At 41.6% G+C, this 17,229-nt stretch overlaps 1 protein-coding gene across 2 annotated transcripts in view; it reads right to left on the bottom strand.

The window, feature by feature from the left end:
- Positions 1–476: 476 nt before the first annotated feature.
- znf804b (zinc finger protein 804B) overlaps positions 477–17,229 on the bottom strand; it is a 448,968-nt gene continuing 432,215 nt past the window's right edge. For both annotated transcript variants that reach the window (XM_080210414.1, XM_080210422.1), the window contains exons 3-4: positions 7,993–8,123; positions 477–5,305 (exon numbers count right to left, since the gene is read on the bottom strand). In XM_080210414.1, the coding sequence (XP_080066540.1) occupies positions 1,417–5,305; positions 7,993–8,123 (4,020 nt within the window). In that variant the 3' untranslated portion in view covers positions 477–1,416. The remainder of the gene's footprint in view (positions 5,306–7,992; positions 8,124–17,229) is intronic.

Here is a 17,229-nt window from a genome sequence, read left to right as displayed (position 1 = left end):
GTTTGCTTGAAGTTGCTTTTGAGGCGTTTACCACAGTAGAGACTGGGGCTAAAATTGGTGCCAAATCTCAACAGATTTTGTTGGTTTACATGATCGAATCTTTTGTAAGAGCTTATCAGTGAATGGTTGCATTTGCAGCTTAAATACCCCATTCTGCTGACAAGGTGTATTAATATATTCTTCATTCCTCTGTGCAATATCAGGCCTGCCATTATCTGACAACCCATGATTTACTCAAAAGTTTCTTTATAAAATAAATGGGGTTACTGTAGTCTGTACACACTGCAGTCTATGAAATGTGTCTTATAGAGCAATCAGCCTTTTAAAATCCCAGAAGCTTCACTTTGATCGAAAACAGGACGATCAAGGTTTAGGGTGTGCTGTAAAATATGCAAGTTTAGATTGCACACTGAAACTGTTACACTTACACAATTTATAGAAAACATAACAACTTCTGTTCTAGTCAGATTTGCCACAATTTATTTCCGACTCCTGCCATATAACAATCATTATTCTTCAGCACAGAGTATCATACAGACACTTGTATGTAAACCCTAACAAATTTCAAGACAAATATACAATACAGTAAATAGAAAGGTAATATTCCTGCTCAGGATAATATAGTACAGATTTTTACTTCTAAAGTAATGCTTTACTGCATTGACTTTATTTACATTAGGAACTACATTATATACAATATCATTAGTTGATAGAACCAAATTTATTATGGAAAAATATTATTGCATTATACAGTTCTATAATTCCATTTTATATGGAAAAGAAACCTAACAAAGCAGCACTGGATGTACAGTATTCAGTGCAATTCTATCCACTTACACTGTACTCTGCTTTATTTTTACACAAAATACAAATGCTTTAAAGATTACGTTTTTCAAGTCAACCAAAAGTCTAAAGAGCTATTAACAGCATTAAATACAAATGTAATACATTCAAGTTAACTAAGGAAGAGCATATCCGGAAAACAGTTATAATGGAAAGTGTGATATAAATCCATACACTGGATTTGAAGCCTTGAAAATTGTGAAAATGGATTGCTGACCCCAGTGTTCTAACAAAAGGCTGCTCTATCCTAAGGGCAAATTTGAGGAGCCCATCTGAAAAATACCGTGACACTTTCACATAATTATCGTTAATACTAAGGCAGATGGAATCTAGGACATGAAAAACAATTGTAGTGCACAGGGCATTGAGTGCCATCATCTAAGCACTTCACTGAAATGAAGCTAAAGTCTGACCAGAATCCACATGGAATATTTCAACTCAGAATGATCAAAGTTTTTAGAGTAGATTCTCTTGGCTGTCCAGCATGTACATGTTGCTAACATGAATGAACCAAAATATAGAAGATTATTCTTGACATTTTGTTGACTGTATTTTTCTTCCTAGCAGCTTGTTTCAGGTGTTCGGAGAAGTCCGGTGTTGCAGGTCATGTCCTGGGAACAGAGGATGGAGCAAAGGGTGAAGGTGGATAGCTGAAGCAGCGGCGGCTGCCACTGCGGCTGGGTGAGGGGCAAACAGAGTTGGGCAGAGAGCGGAGTGCGGCAGTGGGTGAAGTGCCAGGTGGGCTGGGTGGATAGCTGCTGCCGGGATGAAGTGCAGCGGGTGGCCAGTCAGGAAGGCAGCGGGGTGGGCAGGAAAAATAGTCTGAGCAATCGGAGAGAAGGTGAAGGGTGCAATGTGTGGCTGGGTGATATGGTGCAGCTGGGCCATCGCTTGATGGTGGGCATTAGGGTGGAGTGCGGCTGTAAGAGTGGCTGCAGCATGATGCTGGAGTAGAGTGTGGTGGACAGTGGTAACAGAAGAAGCAGCAGCAGCGACAGACGGCTGCTGAAGGGAAACAGGTTGAAATGCTGGAACTGGAGAAAAGGTAACGGCTGTAGCTGATGCTGGGAATGTCTTGACCTGTTTGGAGAGAAGCTGCTGCTGGATATGCTGCTGTGCCTGTAACTGTAACTTGCCATATTTTTCCATTTCTTCAGGTGTGAAGATTATAGGCTGGCTAGTCAGAGGGGGTGAGATTGATTTAGTGTCCTCCATAAATAGAGGATCCATTTCATCAACACTCTCTGAGTTAGCGTTGTAATAATCAAACACAACCTCTCCCACTGGGACAGAATTTATAACACTAGAATTGTACAATGTCTTTTGGGGATTTGCCTCTTTGACCACCATTGAACCATCAGTAAAAACATCTGCAGCACAGGAAACAACATTGGATGTATCTTCAGGCATTGGAGTAGTATTTTCTTCAGAAGGCTCTACTTGATATATAGTCAAGCCTAACTGTTTGTCCTTATCTGTGTGTATTACACTGCACATTGATTCTTGTTCTATGTCTGTTTTATTGTCACGTACTGCTTTCAGAACAAGACTCTCTTCTTGGTTAATAGCAGATACCGCATCATTTTCATTCTCATTCGAGTGCTCAGGCTCATCTGCTTTGTCACTGTTGTCCCCTTTACTAATATCATTCTGTAGACCTACCCTTCTTGTTGTAGCTAATTTTCCAATTAAAGACACCAATGTCATATTATCCATAGCAGGAGGAAGGCTGGGCTCACAATAGCCTTGTGAATGGTCTTTCAGATTTAGAACCAGTGCATCTGATCTTGTTGTTAGGTCTTCTGTGCTCATTGTTTTCTCTTCAATTTTATTACATTGTATTGTTCCTAATAGGTGATCTGATATCAGCGGCTTTTTTCCATCTTGTAACATTTCCTTCAATGGGAGAATGCTTTCATCCTTCTGGAATAAGCTAGGTGATATTGAGCTGTCATTCTGCATTGTATCTTCATTCTTTATTGTTCCATGGTGATGTCCTGTTTCTCTTTTTACTTCATGATAGTGACGATAGCAAAGAGTTGGCTTCACATTATAGTCTGTGTCTTTTGAGAAAGACCTGGTACTCCCATGTCTTGCCTGCCTCTCACTCGGTTCATCTTGCCTGCACTCTTCCTTATTTCGAGAGCATGACCTTCTCAAACCAGGGTGACTACTGCTTAAGTAATCGCGAATGGGACTTTCTTGTCTATTCCAGCTATGCCTTGACCTGCTCCTATATCTACTTCTGCTTCTGCTGTGAGCTTGGCTACTGCTAGAGTTTCTGCTTCTGCTGTGCATTTGGCCTTTTGTGCATGTGTGAATCCTTTGAGTGCTGCCTCGGTTTCTGCTTCGATTGACGCTTCCTTTCCTATGGTAATGGTCATTATCGGAGGATAATGATGACATTGATGAATAGCTGTGCCTTTTCTTTTTAAGTCTGGAGTGACATTTGTAACGGTGATGTGACCTATGATGTCTTTTTGAACAATGCCGAGATCGACTTCTGTGACTCTCATCACTTGACCTGTCAGAATAATTACTGCTACTGTGACTAGTCCTACTCCGGTCACTTGAGGTATCAGATGATGACCTAAATGATGAACCATGGGAAGATGAATAGCTTCTGGATTTTCGACAAACACTTCTATTGCTTTCTGAATCATTTTCATAGCTACAATGTGAGGATGATTTACGACATTTTCTGTGATGCTCCTCAGTGCTATCAGTATCATTACTGTCCAAGTTTAGACTGTCTTGTCCAGATTTGTGCATCTTTTGGTCTTTGCACATTTCTTTGGAATTGCTTAAAGAATGAGTTGGTGAAACCTTCTGCTTTTTGTTGCTTAACTCAAGAGGAAAAACTGATTGTTTCCTGATAATGCTGCTGCTGATTTGTTCCAGTTCCTCACTAGTGCTGGACCGCTCACCCTCTAGAAAACGTTTTGGGGTTAGTTTGGAATATTTTTCCTCTTTTGAATCTTCTTCTGCACTCTGAGATCCTGGATCTGTTACTTTCCATGTGTATTTAACCCCTTTTTTCAAGCTATGGTTGTACATTTCTCCTTTCCTTTTTTTGCTCAAGTTGCCTGCGCGACCAGGCTCGGATTTCCGCTTAGACTTCTTGCCAGATTTCTGATGGCTCTTTCTTTTCTTTGATTGGCGTGATCCTGCTCGTTTCCTCTGCTCCAGGTCTTCCTCAATCTGCATACTTCTGTTTTGTGCTTTCTTGCTGCATGCTTCATTATCACCTTCAATAGCAACAGCTGCACTTTGCTGCCTATTGGATTCTGGCCCTGTAATACCATTCTCACGGTTTTTATTTCTCGAAAGTTTAAAGTCAAAATACAATGGATTGCAGCTATATGAAAGGGATGGCTCAGTCTGAGTGAAGAGTAAAAGCTCAGATGGCCACTGAAGTGTCGTCGATTCGTCTCTACTTAGCACTGGAAGAAAGGGTCCAGTTACTTGCTTTGGCTTATTAGGTGGTTCCATTCTGCCCAACTTTTCGTCAGCTGTCTGCATGGGGTCTCTCTGTTTGTCATTAAGAACTGATGGTTCTTCACCTTGTGGCTTGCCAATATCCTGACCCAGCGTTTTCCCGTCCTCTAGTTTGGTTGCCCGCTGACAAGCAGGTGGAATGAATGGCAGAGCACCCACTTTGTCGGTATCCGTGGCCTCGAGCTTTACATCCCTAATTTCCGAGACCATGGGACATTTGAAGTCAGTGCTTTCTGTGTGGAACTCATTAGTTTTGTCACTGTGGGTTGTCACATTGTCTCCGTTTGTCTTCTCGGGTGACTTCATGAAAAATAAGAAAGGGAAATTTGGCTTGGTGTTGCAGAGAGTAGGAGTATAACAATAATAATCCTTTTCTTCTTCATCCTTATTTTCCTTCAACATGAGTGCCTTCAGCTTTTTAACTCTTGCAAAAGGATTGCTCCCAATGCCACTGTCTGTCTGGGGCTGTTTGGTTTGCTCATTATTTTCAGTGTGTGCACTGTCATTTATCCCTGCGGGTACCACTAGCATCTCGGCCTCTGCTGCTACTTTCCCTTTGTGATTCTGTGGTTCATCTCCATATTGCTTTTCTTCAATGGTGTCATTGAAAACTGAAGCAGACGATTCTAGCTTCAATGGAGCTTTTTTGGAGAAAGAAAATGAGACACTACCCTTGTGAGCGGGGATACATGGGCTGCTTTTGTTTGTGAACAGACTAAAGGGCTTTAAGCCTAACTGGCCTTGTATCTGCGCTGTAGATTTACCACATGGATCATCACATGAAGAACATTGCAGGCTATTTTCCAGATTCTTTTTTAATGCTTCTTCCTTTTTGAATGAGGCCCTGGTACTGCTCTTTCTTCCATAATCCCTGCCTTTGGCAATGGTTCCAGTGGAGGCTCTTTTCAAATGATTGTCAATGGCCACTGTCGTAGGTTTGAACATTGGGCCACTTCCTGGAGCACTGTGTAAGATCAAACAAAATGTCTGAGAAGTCATATTGCAACAATAAGAAAATAAAGTTAAAAATGTAACTTCATTTCATTTGATTCCTTTATCTGGATAACTATCTGGATTTCAATATTTTGGGATTTTCCACTGACCAATAATTAAAAAGAAAATTTGCTTAATAATCCTTGCTCTACTTAAAGATGCTTCAATGTCCATACATTGTGTAGTATAAGACATCATAAAAATGCAGTTAGTGAATATGGGATTGCACAGTGGTACAGTGGTTAGCACTGCTGCCTTATTGCGACAGAAACCGATTTGATTCTCAGTCACCGTCTGTGCAGACTCTGCACGTTCTCCCCATGTTTGGGTGGGTTTCCTCCGGGTGCTCTGGTTTCCTCCCACAGTCTGAAAAACATGCAGGTTAGGTGTATTGGCCATGCTAAATTCTCCCTCAGTGTACCCAAACAGGTGCCGGAATGTGGCAACTAGGGGATTTTCACAGTAACTTCATTGCAGTGTTAACATAAGCCTATTAGTGACACTAATAAATAAGCTATGAATTTATGCTACTGTACTATGAAAAGCTGTGCAAGGTTAATGACTGCATTTTAAGAATATTTCAATGTGGCAGAAACACATGGAAGACCTGCTGTAGTCTTCATAGACTGAAACAGCAATTGTTATTGCCTTAAGTTTCACACATCATTTACACAATTCCCACAGTGTCTGAGATTTACCTTGGCACAACAAAGTTACCTTAACTAATTATTTGCATCAGTGGGAGATTATTATTCACAGCACATCTTCAATCAGAAGTTTATGCTGCATTATTAAGCTGCTGTCTAGGAATATTCCATTGATTAACCATCTCCCAAGTGAAAATGACTGCAAATTGGGTATATTAATTTTCGTTCATTTCAGGGGATTCTGCAAATTACCTGATGTCTGCAGAAAGGAGTCAAAGGTGAAAAAGGAATATCTCTACTACTACCCTGATATGTTGACTGTCAATCGAAAAGTGATAACAAAAAGTTCACAAAACCTAACTACTGGTCGATAGGATAGTTAAATAAGCAAGATACAACTGGCACGAGATTTAGAGCAATATATTAAAGAACCCTTCACTTGTACTGTTTTGAAAATCTGTTCAGTGTTAATTGGTAGCTTTTAGGCAACTTCTGCCAGTAATAAAAGGGTCTTACTTTTCATTATATTACCATTTTTATGAATATAAGTGTAACAAGACTGTAGAGCATATTATATAAATGCACAATTTGTACTGGCTCAATGTTAATGAAATATTCATTACTTTGAGTTGTACCTATCCTAAGATTCAGTTCTGTTGGTCTGTAGCTATTGACTGCTGTAGCGTGATTCGTCTATAGCTGGTAATTACATTGTAAATCTGGCAGTTATTTCAAGACTATAGTGGTCAGCAAGACCCATCTTTTTCTTTCCGGCTGCTGCAAGTCTCTCTGGTATCAGGAAACATGCTCTACTGGAAATGCCATTATGCTATTACCCCGTAGGGAAGACATCTTGTCATCACATATGCCAAAAACCCTTCTCTCCATAAGGATGCTGTGACCTTGATAGTGAGGCACATTTACCGTCTGTAGACCAAGCAGTGGCAGTTCTTGACCTCACTACTCTGCACAGGAGCATCTACATAATGGCAGATTCCTACTGTGTAGTCAGTTTAAAGGAAGACCAGCAGTATGTCAGAAATGTAGATGTAAAAAAGCATCTAAGTTTACTTACCGTCCCAGGATCAGGGCTGCAATATAAAAGCATAATAATAGAAAATGTTGCAATATTACTTTTACTACACAGTAGCTAAAATTAATAAATGGTCTTTATATATTTCATAGTACCATGGCTTTGAAATTTGAAAAATATGTATCTCTACTAATTAAGAAAACGGTATGGTGGCACAGTGGTTAGCACTGTTGCTTCACAGTGCCAGGGACCCCGGTTTGATTCCCAATTTGAGTCACTGTCCATGTGGGACAAAGAACAAAGAAAACTAGATCACAGGAACAGGTCGTTCGGCCCTCCAAGCCTGCACCGACCAGGTTGCCTGACTGAACTAAAACCCCCTATCCTTCCGGGGATTGTATCCCTCAAAACCCATCCTATTCATGTATTTGCCCATGCGCCCCTTAAAACTCAACATTGTATCTGCTTCCACTAGCTCCCCCGGCTGTGAGTTCCAGGCACTCACCACCCTCTGTGTGAAAAAGCTGCCTCATTGATCTCCTTTAAATCTTGCCCTTCGCACCTTAAGCCTATGCCTCCTAGTAATTGATTCTTCCACCCTGGGAAAAAGCTTCTGACTATCAATTCTGTCCATGCCCCTCATAATCTTGTAGCCTTCTATCAGGTCACCCCTCAAACTCCAAACTTGGAGTTTGCACCTCCTCCCTGTGTCTGTGTGGGTTTCTTCCAGGTGCTCAGGTTTCCTCCCACACTCCAAAGATGTGTGAGTTAGGTTGATTGGCCGTGCTAAATTGACTCTCAGTGTCAGGGGGTTAGTAGGGTAAGTAAGTAGAGTTATGGGGATAGGGCCTGGGTGGGATTGTGGTTGGTGTAGTCTCAATGTGCCAAATGGCCACTTTCTGCACTGTAGCAGTTCTATGTAAAATGCGATTGGCTATCAAAACAAACATCTATATTTCAATATCGATGTCTACGAACCATTCTGACTGTTTCCGTAGCTCGGCGAGCTGATGGAGACGTTTAAGTGCCTTTTCTTGTTTCTTTTCATCTTTTCTTGATCTTGAAGCTACATTTCGAGCAAATTCTCTTTGTTTTAGTTCTTTCAGTCTCTGTTATAGAAAGGAAGAATGTGCAATGATCAGTTGGTGTTGGTTACCCTAAGTCCTGGATACGTTCACTTAAGGTCAAGCAAATGTCCCGAGCAGTTTCAAATAGCACTGGTAAAAATAATCTGTTCCTGGTTTCCAAGAGCTGGATTTCACTTTTGCAAATCAAGGGCGGGCTGCCCCCCCCCCCCGCCACCACCCGCCACCACCCGCACTGCAAACGTAAAATAGGGCATAATGAAGTCAGGTCTGCAATACAATGTCATCAGCTCAGTATTCAAAACTACAGAATAAAAGCAGGAGCGGGAATCAGCAGATGAAGGAATTCGGAAAGAAAGGGACCTTTAAACTTGTAGCCATGACTAACTTCCATTTCCTGCCATTATCCTACTGCCGCATGAGCCCTATTAGTTTAAATTTAAAAGTTACGTCTTGTAAAATCACACTTAGCACATCAGATGTACTAGTTTGAAGTATAATTCCAAACATTATACAAATTCAAAGGTATCCCAATGCAGTCTGCCTTTTTATACAGCCTACTTACAAGCGCTCATCACAGTGGATGACTTACTCCATTGTTTCCATTTATAACTTAGACACAAATGTCCATCAAGTACTTATTTTTCAGGTGTCCATTTTTAAAGAAACAGATATGTGATAATGGAGTATCAGGCTATATCTGTGTATCTATTTATTACCAAATGTTTAGCACAGTAAATTTTGTTCCACCGACAGAAATCTGCTTTGTGCTGTCGTTTACATGGGCACTGAAAGTAATCCATTTTCATCAGCAGCATTCAGAATTTACAAATTACCAGTGATTCCACCGTGCCTATCATCGCGACTGGGTGCACAGCCGTCATTTGCATGTCTAATTGTCAACCTTCCCATTGGAATACTGTCAATTGGACATCCCACACTTGATAGGGTGGGCAGGGATGGCAGGGGTAGCACTGAGTGGATCACTCGGTTTCATTCAATCTTCTTCACCCTGCCAAAAAATGTAAAATCCAGTTCTAACTGTGGTATCTTTCACTAATTAAACAGTGATGTATAAAGAAGTCAATACAAACTTTGACGATGTGCATAAAATCAACTCAATCTTTCTGTCTAGCATGCATGTTTGAAACTGCAACAGTGGATAATACAAATCATCCAAAATATTGATAAGATTGACAAATATTGGGGCCCAGAAGAATACTATCATGTTTTAATTTAATACAACATATCAGACGTTAAGAGGCAAATCATCTAATCTTTTAGAAGGTCTCAGCTGACAAAAAACCTGGAGCTGCACAGCCCTGGTCTTTGTTCTAATCATATGCAATAGGCTTTGTTTTACTCAGTCAACCTGAAAGGAATGGAACTGCAAGTCGCTGCAAGGATTTCCTCATGTTTCGCGCATTGCATTTCAGCTATCATTACATGTTGTTCATCTGCAGTCATATTTTTGAGAAAAGCAGAAAGAAGAACAGAGTTTCAACCTGTCAAGGAAAGAACTGAATGCTTTTCTGGCATCGCAGAAAACAGGCAGTGGAGAGCAAATGCCACGTGCAGTCCACAAGACAATCAGCAAAGCAAAAGGACCAGCAATAAAAGCAAAGCACCAAGCTGCTCATAGCACAGTTGCACTAATAATGCAGGCATCGAGTTAATGGGAGACACAAAGAAGTACAACTACATATACACTGGGATAAGGCAACTCTGGTGATCTGCGCTCCAAAAATTAGAAGCATTTTTGGACAGCGTTTTATTTTGATGTCACAACATGAAAACAAAACAAAGCACAAATACAGAGCAGTGAGAGAACAAGTGAACGTGCTGGCAAAGTGGGAAATTGATATTTCTACACAGGAAGTTTTAAAATCGATACTTGTACTCAACAGAATAGTCAATTTTTCCGTCCTTAATGTTAATCAAGATAATAATGCAGGAAGATTAAGAATGAGTGACTGATTGTGACATCTTCTAAGGCACATGCAAGGTATCGTCTCCTCTTTAACTCGTCATTTCTTCATCAATCTTTGCCACACCAAACATTCTGTCTTTCTGCTAGCTTCATAAAACTTGAACATGTAGTTGACGATAATTTAAAACTAATAGCAAGCAGCATTAATCGGTGATGTGATACCAGATTAAATAATTCTTTCTGTTCCATCAATATTGTGTTCTTAGGTGGCTTGATCTCAAAATAACCAAAAAATAAGCCCTGTCTGTGTTCGTAAGACTTGAAAATGGTGGAAACGTTCCATCATTTGAATATTTAAGACAGTTCAATATAGTGAAAATTGTACAATGTGACTTATCATGAAATTGTTGTTGTTCTATTTAACTGATTTCCTAAAGCAGGCTTTGTTTTACAAAATTACAGTTCTGAAGAAATCATTTTGGACTCAAAACATTCATGGATCTTCAGATGCTGCTAGACCTGCAATTTTTTCACAGTTTTGTCTTTTTACTTTGTTTTATCAGGTATTCCTCCATACAATATGCATTATCATCCAAAACAGATATGAAGGAGGCTACCTACCAGATAGCTAATGCTCAGAGTCTGCTGGTTGATATCACGATGATTGGAATTCTCCCAAGCCCCTTCTGGTGGGTTCAATGACAAGCATGGGTGAGGAAAGGTTGGTAGGAGGCCCGGAAATCAGTTTTCTGCCATCGTGGATTTCCTATAAGGTCATCCATGGGTGCATGCCATGGCAAGTCAGGAGACCCTCTGAAAACCAACCTAAAACTGATAGGATTCTCAGTGATCTTGGTGGGAAAACATGCCAGTGCAAAACACATCTGGAACAACGTGGCTTGCAGACGTTGGCACTCACCTGAACAATGCCTGGGCTGCCTTTGGAGTTCAGGTTAGAGGCAGTCAGCAACCCTGGAACCCGGAACACTACAGCAGTGAGTGGGGGGAGCATCTACAGTTGGATCTTCCAGATTCGGTATCCTGGAGGAGGTCCGTTTCACATCCTCAGAATGTTCTTGCATATCCATCTGCTCTGTTGGAAGGCCGATCTTCAATCTCAGGAGATCTATCTTCTAAAGGTCCATCTTCCTTCTTCAATAGTAGGTTAGTGATATTTGACACATTTTTAATATGACACCTGGATGTGACAGTGGACTACCTGCCACAGAAGATGGTGCAAAACCCCTCATGATTTGCATATTTCTTTCAAATCTTCTCTCAACTTTCTCTGTAATAAGAATAGTCCCACTTTTCCAATTTATCTAGGTAACTGAAGATACTCATCCCTGGAACCATGCTCGTGGATCTTTTCTGCACTTTCTCACTCATGACTTCACATCCTTTAGAATCAGAATCAGAACTTTTCTAGTACAGAAGGGGGCCATTCGGCTCATTGAGAATACGCCAACACAATTCCACCCAGATCCTAATCCCATTACCCCATATATTTACTCTGATCCCCCTGACATTACAGGACAATTCAGCATGGCCAATCAACTTAACCCATGCATCTTTGGACTGTAGGAGGAAATCAGTGCACCCAGAGGAAACCCGCGCAAACATGGGGAGAATGTGCAATTCCACACGGACAGACAGTCATCCAAAGCCGGAATTGAACCTGGGTCCCTGGCATTGTGAGGCAGCAGTGATAACCGATGTGCCAGAATGCACATAAAGTATCGCACAATACTCCAGCAGAGGCTAAAGTCGTGTTCTTTACAAGTTGAATGTAACTTCCTTGCTGTTATATGCTAAGTGCCCATTAATAAAGCCTAAGACACCGTATGCTTTATTAACTGCTCTCTCAACCTGCCCTGCCACCTTCAATAATTTCTGCACATATACACCCAGGTCACTCTGCATCTGCATGCCTTTAGGATTATACCCTTCAGTTTATATTGTCTCTGCATTCTTCCCTTCAAAATGATTTGCCTCACACACCTTTTCATTAAATCTTACATTTTTGATTTGATTTGATTTATTATTGTCACATGTATTAACATACAGTGAAAAGTATTGTCACTTGCACGCTATACAACAAAACCATTCATAGAGAAGGAAACGAGAGAGTGCAGAATGTAGTGTTATAGTCATAGCTAGGGTGTAGAGAAAGATCAACTTAATGCAAGGTAAGTCCATTCAAAAGTCTGACAGCAGCAGGGAAGAAGCTGTTCTTGAGTCGGTTGGTACATGACCTCAGACTTTTGTATCATTTTCCCAAAGGAAGAAGGTGGAAGAGAGAATGACCGGGGTGTATGGTGTCCTTTATTATGCTGGATGTTTTGTCAAGGGAAGTGTAGGCAGAGTCAGTGAATGGGAGGCTGGTTGCATGATGGATTGAGCTATATTCATGACCTTTGCAGTCTTGGGCAGAGCGGGAGCCATACCTAGCTGTGATATAATCAGAAAGAATGCTTTCTATGGTGTATCTGTAAGCGTTGGTGAGAGTCATAGCTGACATGAGAAAGTAGAGGCATTTGTGGGCTTTCTTAACTCTAGTGTCAGCATGGGGGGATCAGGACAGGTTGTTGGTAAACTGGACACCTAAAAACCTGAAGCTCTCGACCCTTTCTACTTCGTCCTCATTGATGTAGACAGGGGCATGTTCTCCCTTACCCTTTCTGAAGTCGATGACAATCTCCTTCATTTTGTTGACATTGAGGGAGAGATTATTGTTGCTGCAATGGTTCACCAAATTCTCTATCTCATTCCTGTACTCCGTCTTGTCATTGTTTGAGATCCGACCCATTACAGTGATGTCGTCAGAAAACTTCAAAGTTGAATCGAAGGAGAATTTGGCCGCACAGTCATAGGTGTATACGGAGTATAGTAGGAGGCTGAGAACAGAGCCTTGTGGGGCACCGGTGTTGAGAATGATCGTGGAGGAGGTGCTGTTGCCTATCCTTACTGATTGCGGTCTGTTAGTTAGGAAGTTCAGGATCTAGTCGCAGAGGGAGGTACTGAGCCCAGGCCACGGAGTTTGGAGATGTGTTTCATGGGAATAATAGTGTTGAAGGCTGAGCTGTAGTCAGTAAATAGGAGTCTGATATAGTTGTATTTGTTATCCAGGGTTCCAGGGTTGAGTGCAGGGCCAGAGAGATGGTGTCTGCTGTGGACCTCTTGCAGTGGTAGGCAAATTGTACTGGATCCAGCTAATCTGGGAGGCTGGAATTGATTCGTGCCATGACTAACCTCTCAAAGCACTCCATAATGAAGGATGTCCAAGTTACCGACCGGTAGTCATTAAGGCTCGCTGCTTAGCTTTTTTTTCATTTATCTGTCACTTGCCTATTCATTCCACCAACTTGTCTATATCCTTTTGAACTATACTCTCCGCCTCACAGTACACAAAGTCTCCAAGTCTTGTATCACTTGAACATTTTGAAATTTTGCACTTTACAAAAAGGTCTAGGTCATCAAAATATATCCGGAAGAGCAATGGTTCTAATGCTGACCACTGGGCAACCATTTATCCACACCCCGCCCGCCCACCCTTTCCAGCTCTTTGCTCTTCTATCCCAATGGGGAAGGAAATTCAAATGCACCAGAGTGCTAACTTTCCCCTTTCCGCTCCCTGAGAAATAGTTATTCCCTGGATGTAAAACTGAGGAAAATCTGGGAGCAAAATTCATGAGTCTGAGCCTCAACCACTTTACCCTACTCTGGAATTCCCAGGTTTTCCTAATACTGATTGTACTTACGCAGCATACAATAATAAACATTTCTGGAATATCAATCTTTTCAACTTACATATATTAGACTTTTACTTGCAAGGCTCAGGCAGAAGCTGGTGGTGAGGTTGCTGCCAATATCCTACTAAGGAACCCCAGGATAGGTAGGACAATGCTTTTTCCATTTCAAACCTACTTAATGGACCTTGAGTCTTCTAGCAGCTAAATGCCAGCAGAAAGATGTCCAGAATTGTATCTGCTGCTCTCTTAGAAATGCAGTATCCCTCCTGTTTCCACACCTGTTCCATGGTGCAAGGTCTTGCCAGGAGATTGACCTGCAGACGGTGACATTTTGGGCTCACTGTGTATGGGTTCGGGCGCAGTGAGGAACAGAAGAAGACTGGAACTGAAGATTGAAGCAATATCTACATTTTTACTATTAATTTATTAATAATCAGTAGTCTCTATGTCAAATAGAAGAAGTACTGAGGTTATCAAAGGTACAACATATTCTTGGCATGGGGGTGTGTGGTTCAATGTTAATTACCAAATCTGATTCAGAGCAACTATGGCTGACTGAGATAGCCAATTGTGGTGAGAGAACCAACATGAGGGAAAAACCTAACCTGACTTTGCCGTCACCAATTTACCAGCCGTAGATTCAAATGTCCATGACAGTATTGATAAGAGTTACCACCAGTGTGAAGATTTGTAGTGAGGAGTTGGGGGTAGGGTGTTAGCGTGGATAGAGGATTGGTTGTCAAATAGGAGGCAGAGAGTGGGGGTCAATGGGTGCTATTCGGATTGGCGGATGGTGACTAGTGGGGTGCCCCAGGGGTCGGTGCTGGGGCCTCAGCTATTTACCATTTATATAGATGATCTGGAGGAGGGAACCGAGTGTAGGGTGTCGAAATTTGCTGATGACACCAAGATTGGGGGAAAGGCAAATTGTGCGGAGGGTGTGGAGAGTCTGCAGAAGGATCTAGATAGGCTGGGCGAATGGGCCAGGAAATGGCAAATGGAATTTAATGTTGGCAAGTGTGAGGTGGTCCACTTTGGTAGGAAGAATGGTAGGAAGGACTATTACTTACGTGGCGAAAAACTGCAGCAGGCGACGGTGCAGAGGGACCTCGGGGTCCTTGTGCATGAGTCGCAAAAACCCAGCCTGCAGGTGCAGCAGGTGGTCAGGAAGGCGAATGGGATGCTGGCCTTCATAGCGAGGGGGATTGAATATAAAAGTAGGGAGGTCTTGCTGCAGCTGTATAGGGCATTGGTGAGGCCGCAGCTGGAGTACTGTGTGCAGTTTTGGGCGCCGCACCTGCGCAAGGATATTTTGGCCTTGGAGGGAGTGCAGAGGAGGTTTACTAGGCTGATACCGGAGTTGAGGGGGTTGAGCTATGAGGAGAGGCTGAATAAACTAGGCTTGTACTCGTTAGAGTTTAGAAGAATGAGGGGAGATCTCATTGAGACGTATAAGATGATGAATGGGATGGATAGGATAGAGGTGGAAAGACTCTTCCCGCTCAAAAAAGACAGTAGGACTAGGGGGCACAGCCTCAAGATAAAGGGGGGGCGGTTCAGAACGGAGTTGAGGAGGAACTTCTTCACTCAAAGGGTGGTGAATCTCTGGAATTCTCTGCCCGTTGAAGTGGTGGAGGCTGCCTCGCTAAATATTTTTAAGAAGCGGGTTGATGGGTTTTTGATAAGAGAGGGGATTAAGGGTTATGGGGAGAGGGCGGGAAAGTGGAACTGAGCCACGACAGATCAGCCATGATCTTATTGAATGGCGGGGCAGGCTCGAAGGGCCAGATGGCCTACTCCTGCTCCTATTTCTTATGTTCTTATGTTCTTATGACACACTCCATCATGTTGTATGGCACTACTGCTGGGATACATTCAGAACAAATCTAGCAGCTTGAATTAAACTCCCACCTTAACACCACTGTGGGTGTACCTTCATCACAAGGATTGCAGCAGTTTAAGGTGATGACTACCACCTTCTCATGGGCAATGAAGAAAGGACAATGCATGCTGGCTGTGCTAGTGATTCCCACATCCCATGAATAAATTAAAAAAATGAGTTTAAAGATGGTACAGTAGGGAACTGAATTGAATGAAATGAACATTTGGTACATTACTACAAGGTAGTGTTGTGAGAGTTGGAGTCAGCAGTTAGCAGGAGAAAGGTACGAGTTTGCTTGATCAGCATAAGCAAGTATTGAGACTCACTTCTGGGTGCGGTTTGTGGTTAGGGAAGATAAGGATGTTTGCTGAACGTTATGTACTAAAATGTCAAGGACTCTGTACATCTGCATGTATAACAATAAATATGCAAACTAAGGATTAAAAAGATGCTGAATTGTATTGGTTGAAAGTGCACACCAAACTGTAATGCTATTGGTGTTTTAACTGGTGTGTACTGGCTGCAAGATACTATAATTGAAACTGTCTTGTAGAATCTGGTCATAACATCATTGTGAGTCCCACTGTGTTACTGTGTTGTTCTCCTTGTGCACAAGAAATAAAGGCATAGTTTCTGAGTATTAACTGTGTATCGTCTGGTTAGTTCTCGACACTGTAATCTCCAATTGTTTAGGGTTTGTTTCTTTCTTGACAGTGCTTCGCCCAGAAAGCTTTATTGCTGTTTTTGCTTAAAAAAAATCAAAATTAAATTCCTGATCGGATCAAAGTGTCTGTACATTTCATTTTGCTGGACTGACAGTCTACTTGAAAAATGAACACACCAAAGCAACCTGTAAATGGGAGTATTTCTGTATAGTACCATATACTCAATTCCAATGTCTGCTTTTATTAGATCACATGGAACAAAAAAAAAGAACTGATGGAGCTGATAATGCAGTCCAGGCACAGTTACACCAATTGCACAACTGAGAAATTGACCATCTGGCATAACTGCTCTATATCCCATCAGGTGTCCTTGGCTGCATGAAACTTATCATTATTCTTTTAAACTCACATCCATTGAAGACGTTTATCTCCTGTTTGGACCTGACTATTGAAGAGTAAAACAAAAAATGGCAAAAATACTGGGTGACTCTATATTGAGAAGATGTTTACTCAACACTCCTGTCTAACCTAACCATGTTTGTGTTGTGGGAGAGTTTGAATTGATAAAGATTGAATATCATGGATGCCAGACCCAGCTGAAGCATTGGTGTTCCATTATATAGCTCTGATTTATCACTGGTGAGGGAGGGGTGGCTGTTTTCTATAGTTTACCAGACTCTAAAAATCTAATAGGGATGCAATCCAAACTACTAATTCATTTATGCACATTTATAACATTGAAAATATTCCTCCAATCCTTAAACCATTGCATGGTATAGGGAATTGATGCCAGAGTATTTATTGACTTAAGTTAATTAATGGCAAAATTTATACAATTAAACGCAATAGTATATTTCTATCAACACAAAAATCTTTTTGTAAATGCCATTGGCACTGAGAG

This window comes from Carcharhinus amblyrhynchos, chromosome 2 (genome assembly GCF_965287045.1).
Source record: "Carcharhinus amblyrhynchos chromosome 2, sCarAmb.v2.hapA, whole genome shotgun sequence".
Classification (NCBI taxonomy): Eukaryota; Metazoa; Chordata; class Chondrichthyes; order Carcharhiniformes; family Carcharhinidae; genus Carcharhinus; species Carcharhinus amblyrhynchos.
The sequence above is the reverse complement of the archived record's forward strand: the minus strand, read 5'-3'. Positions and strand labels throughout refer to the sequence as shown.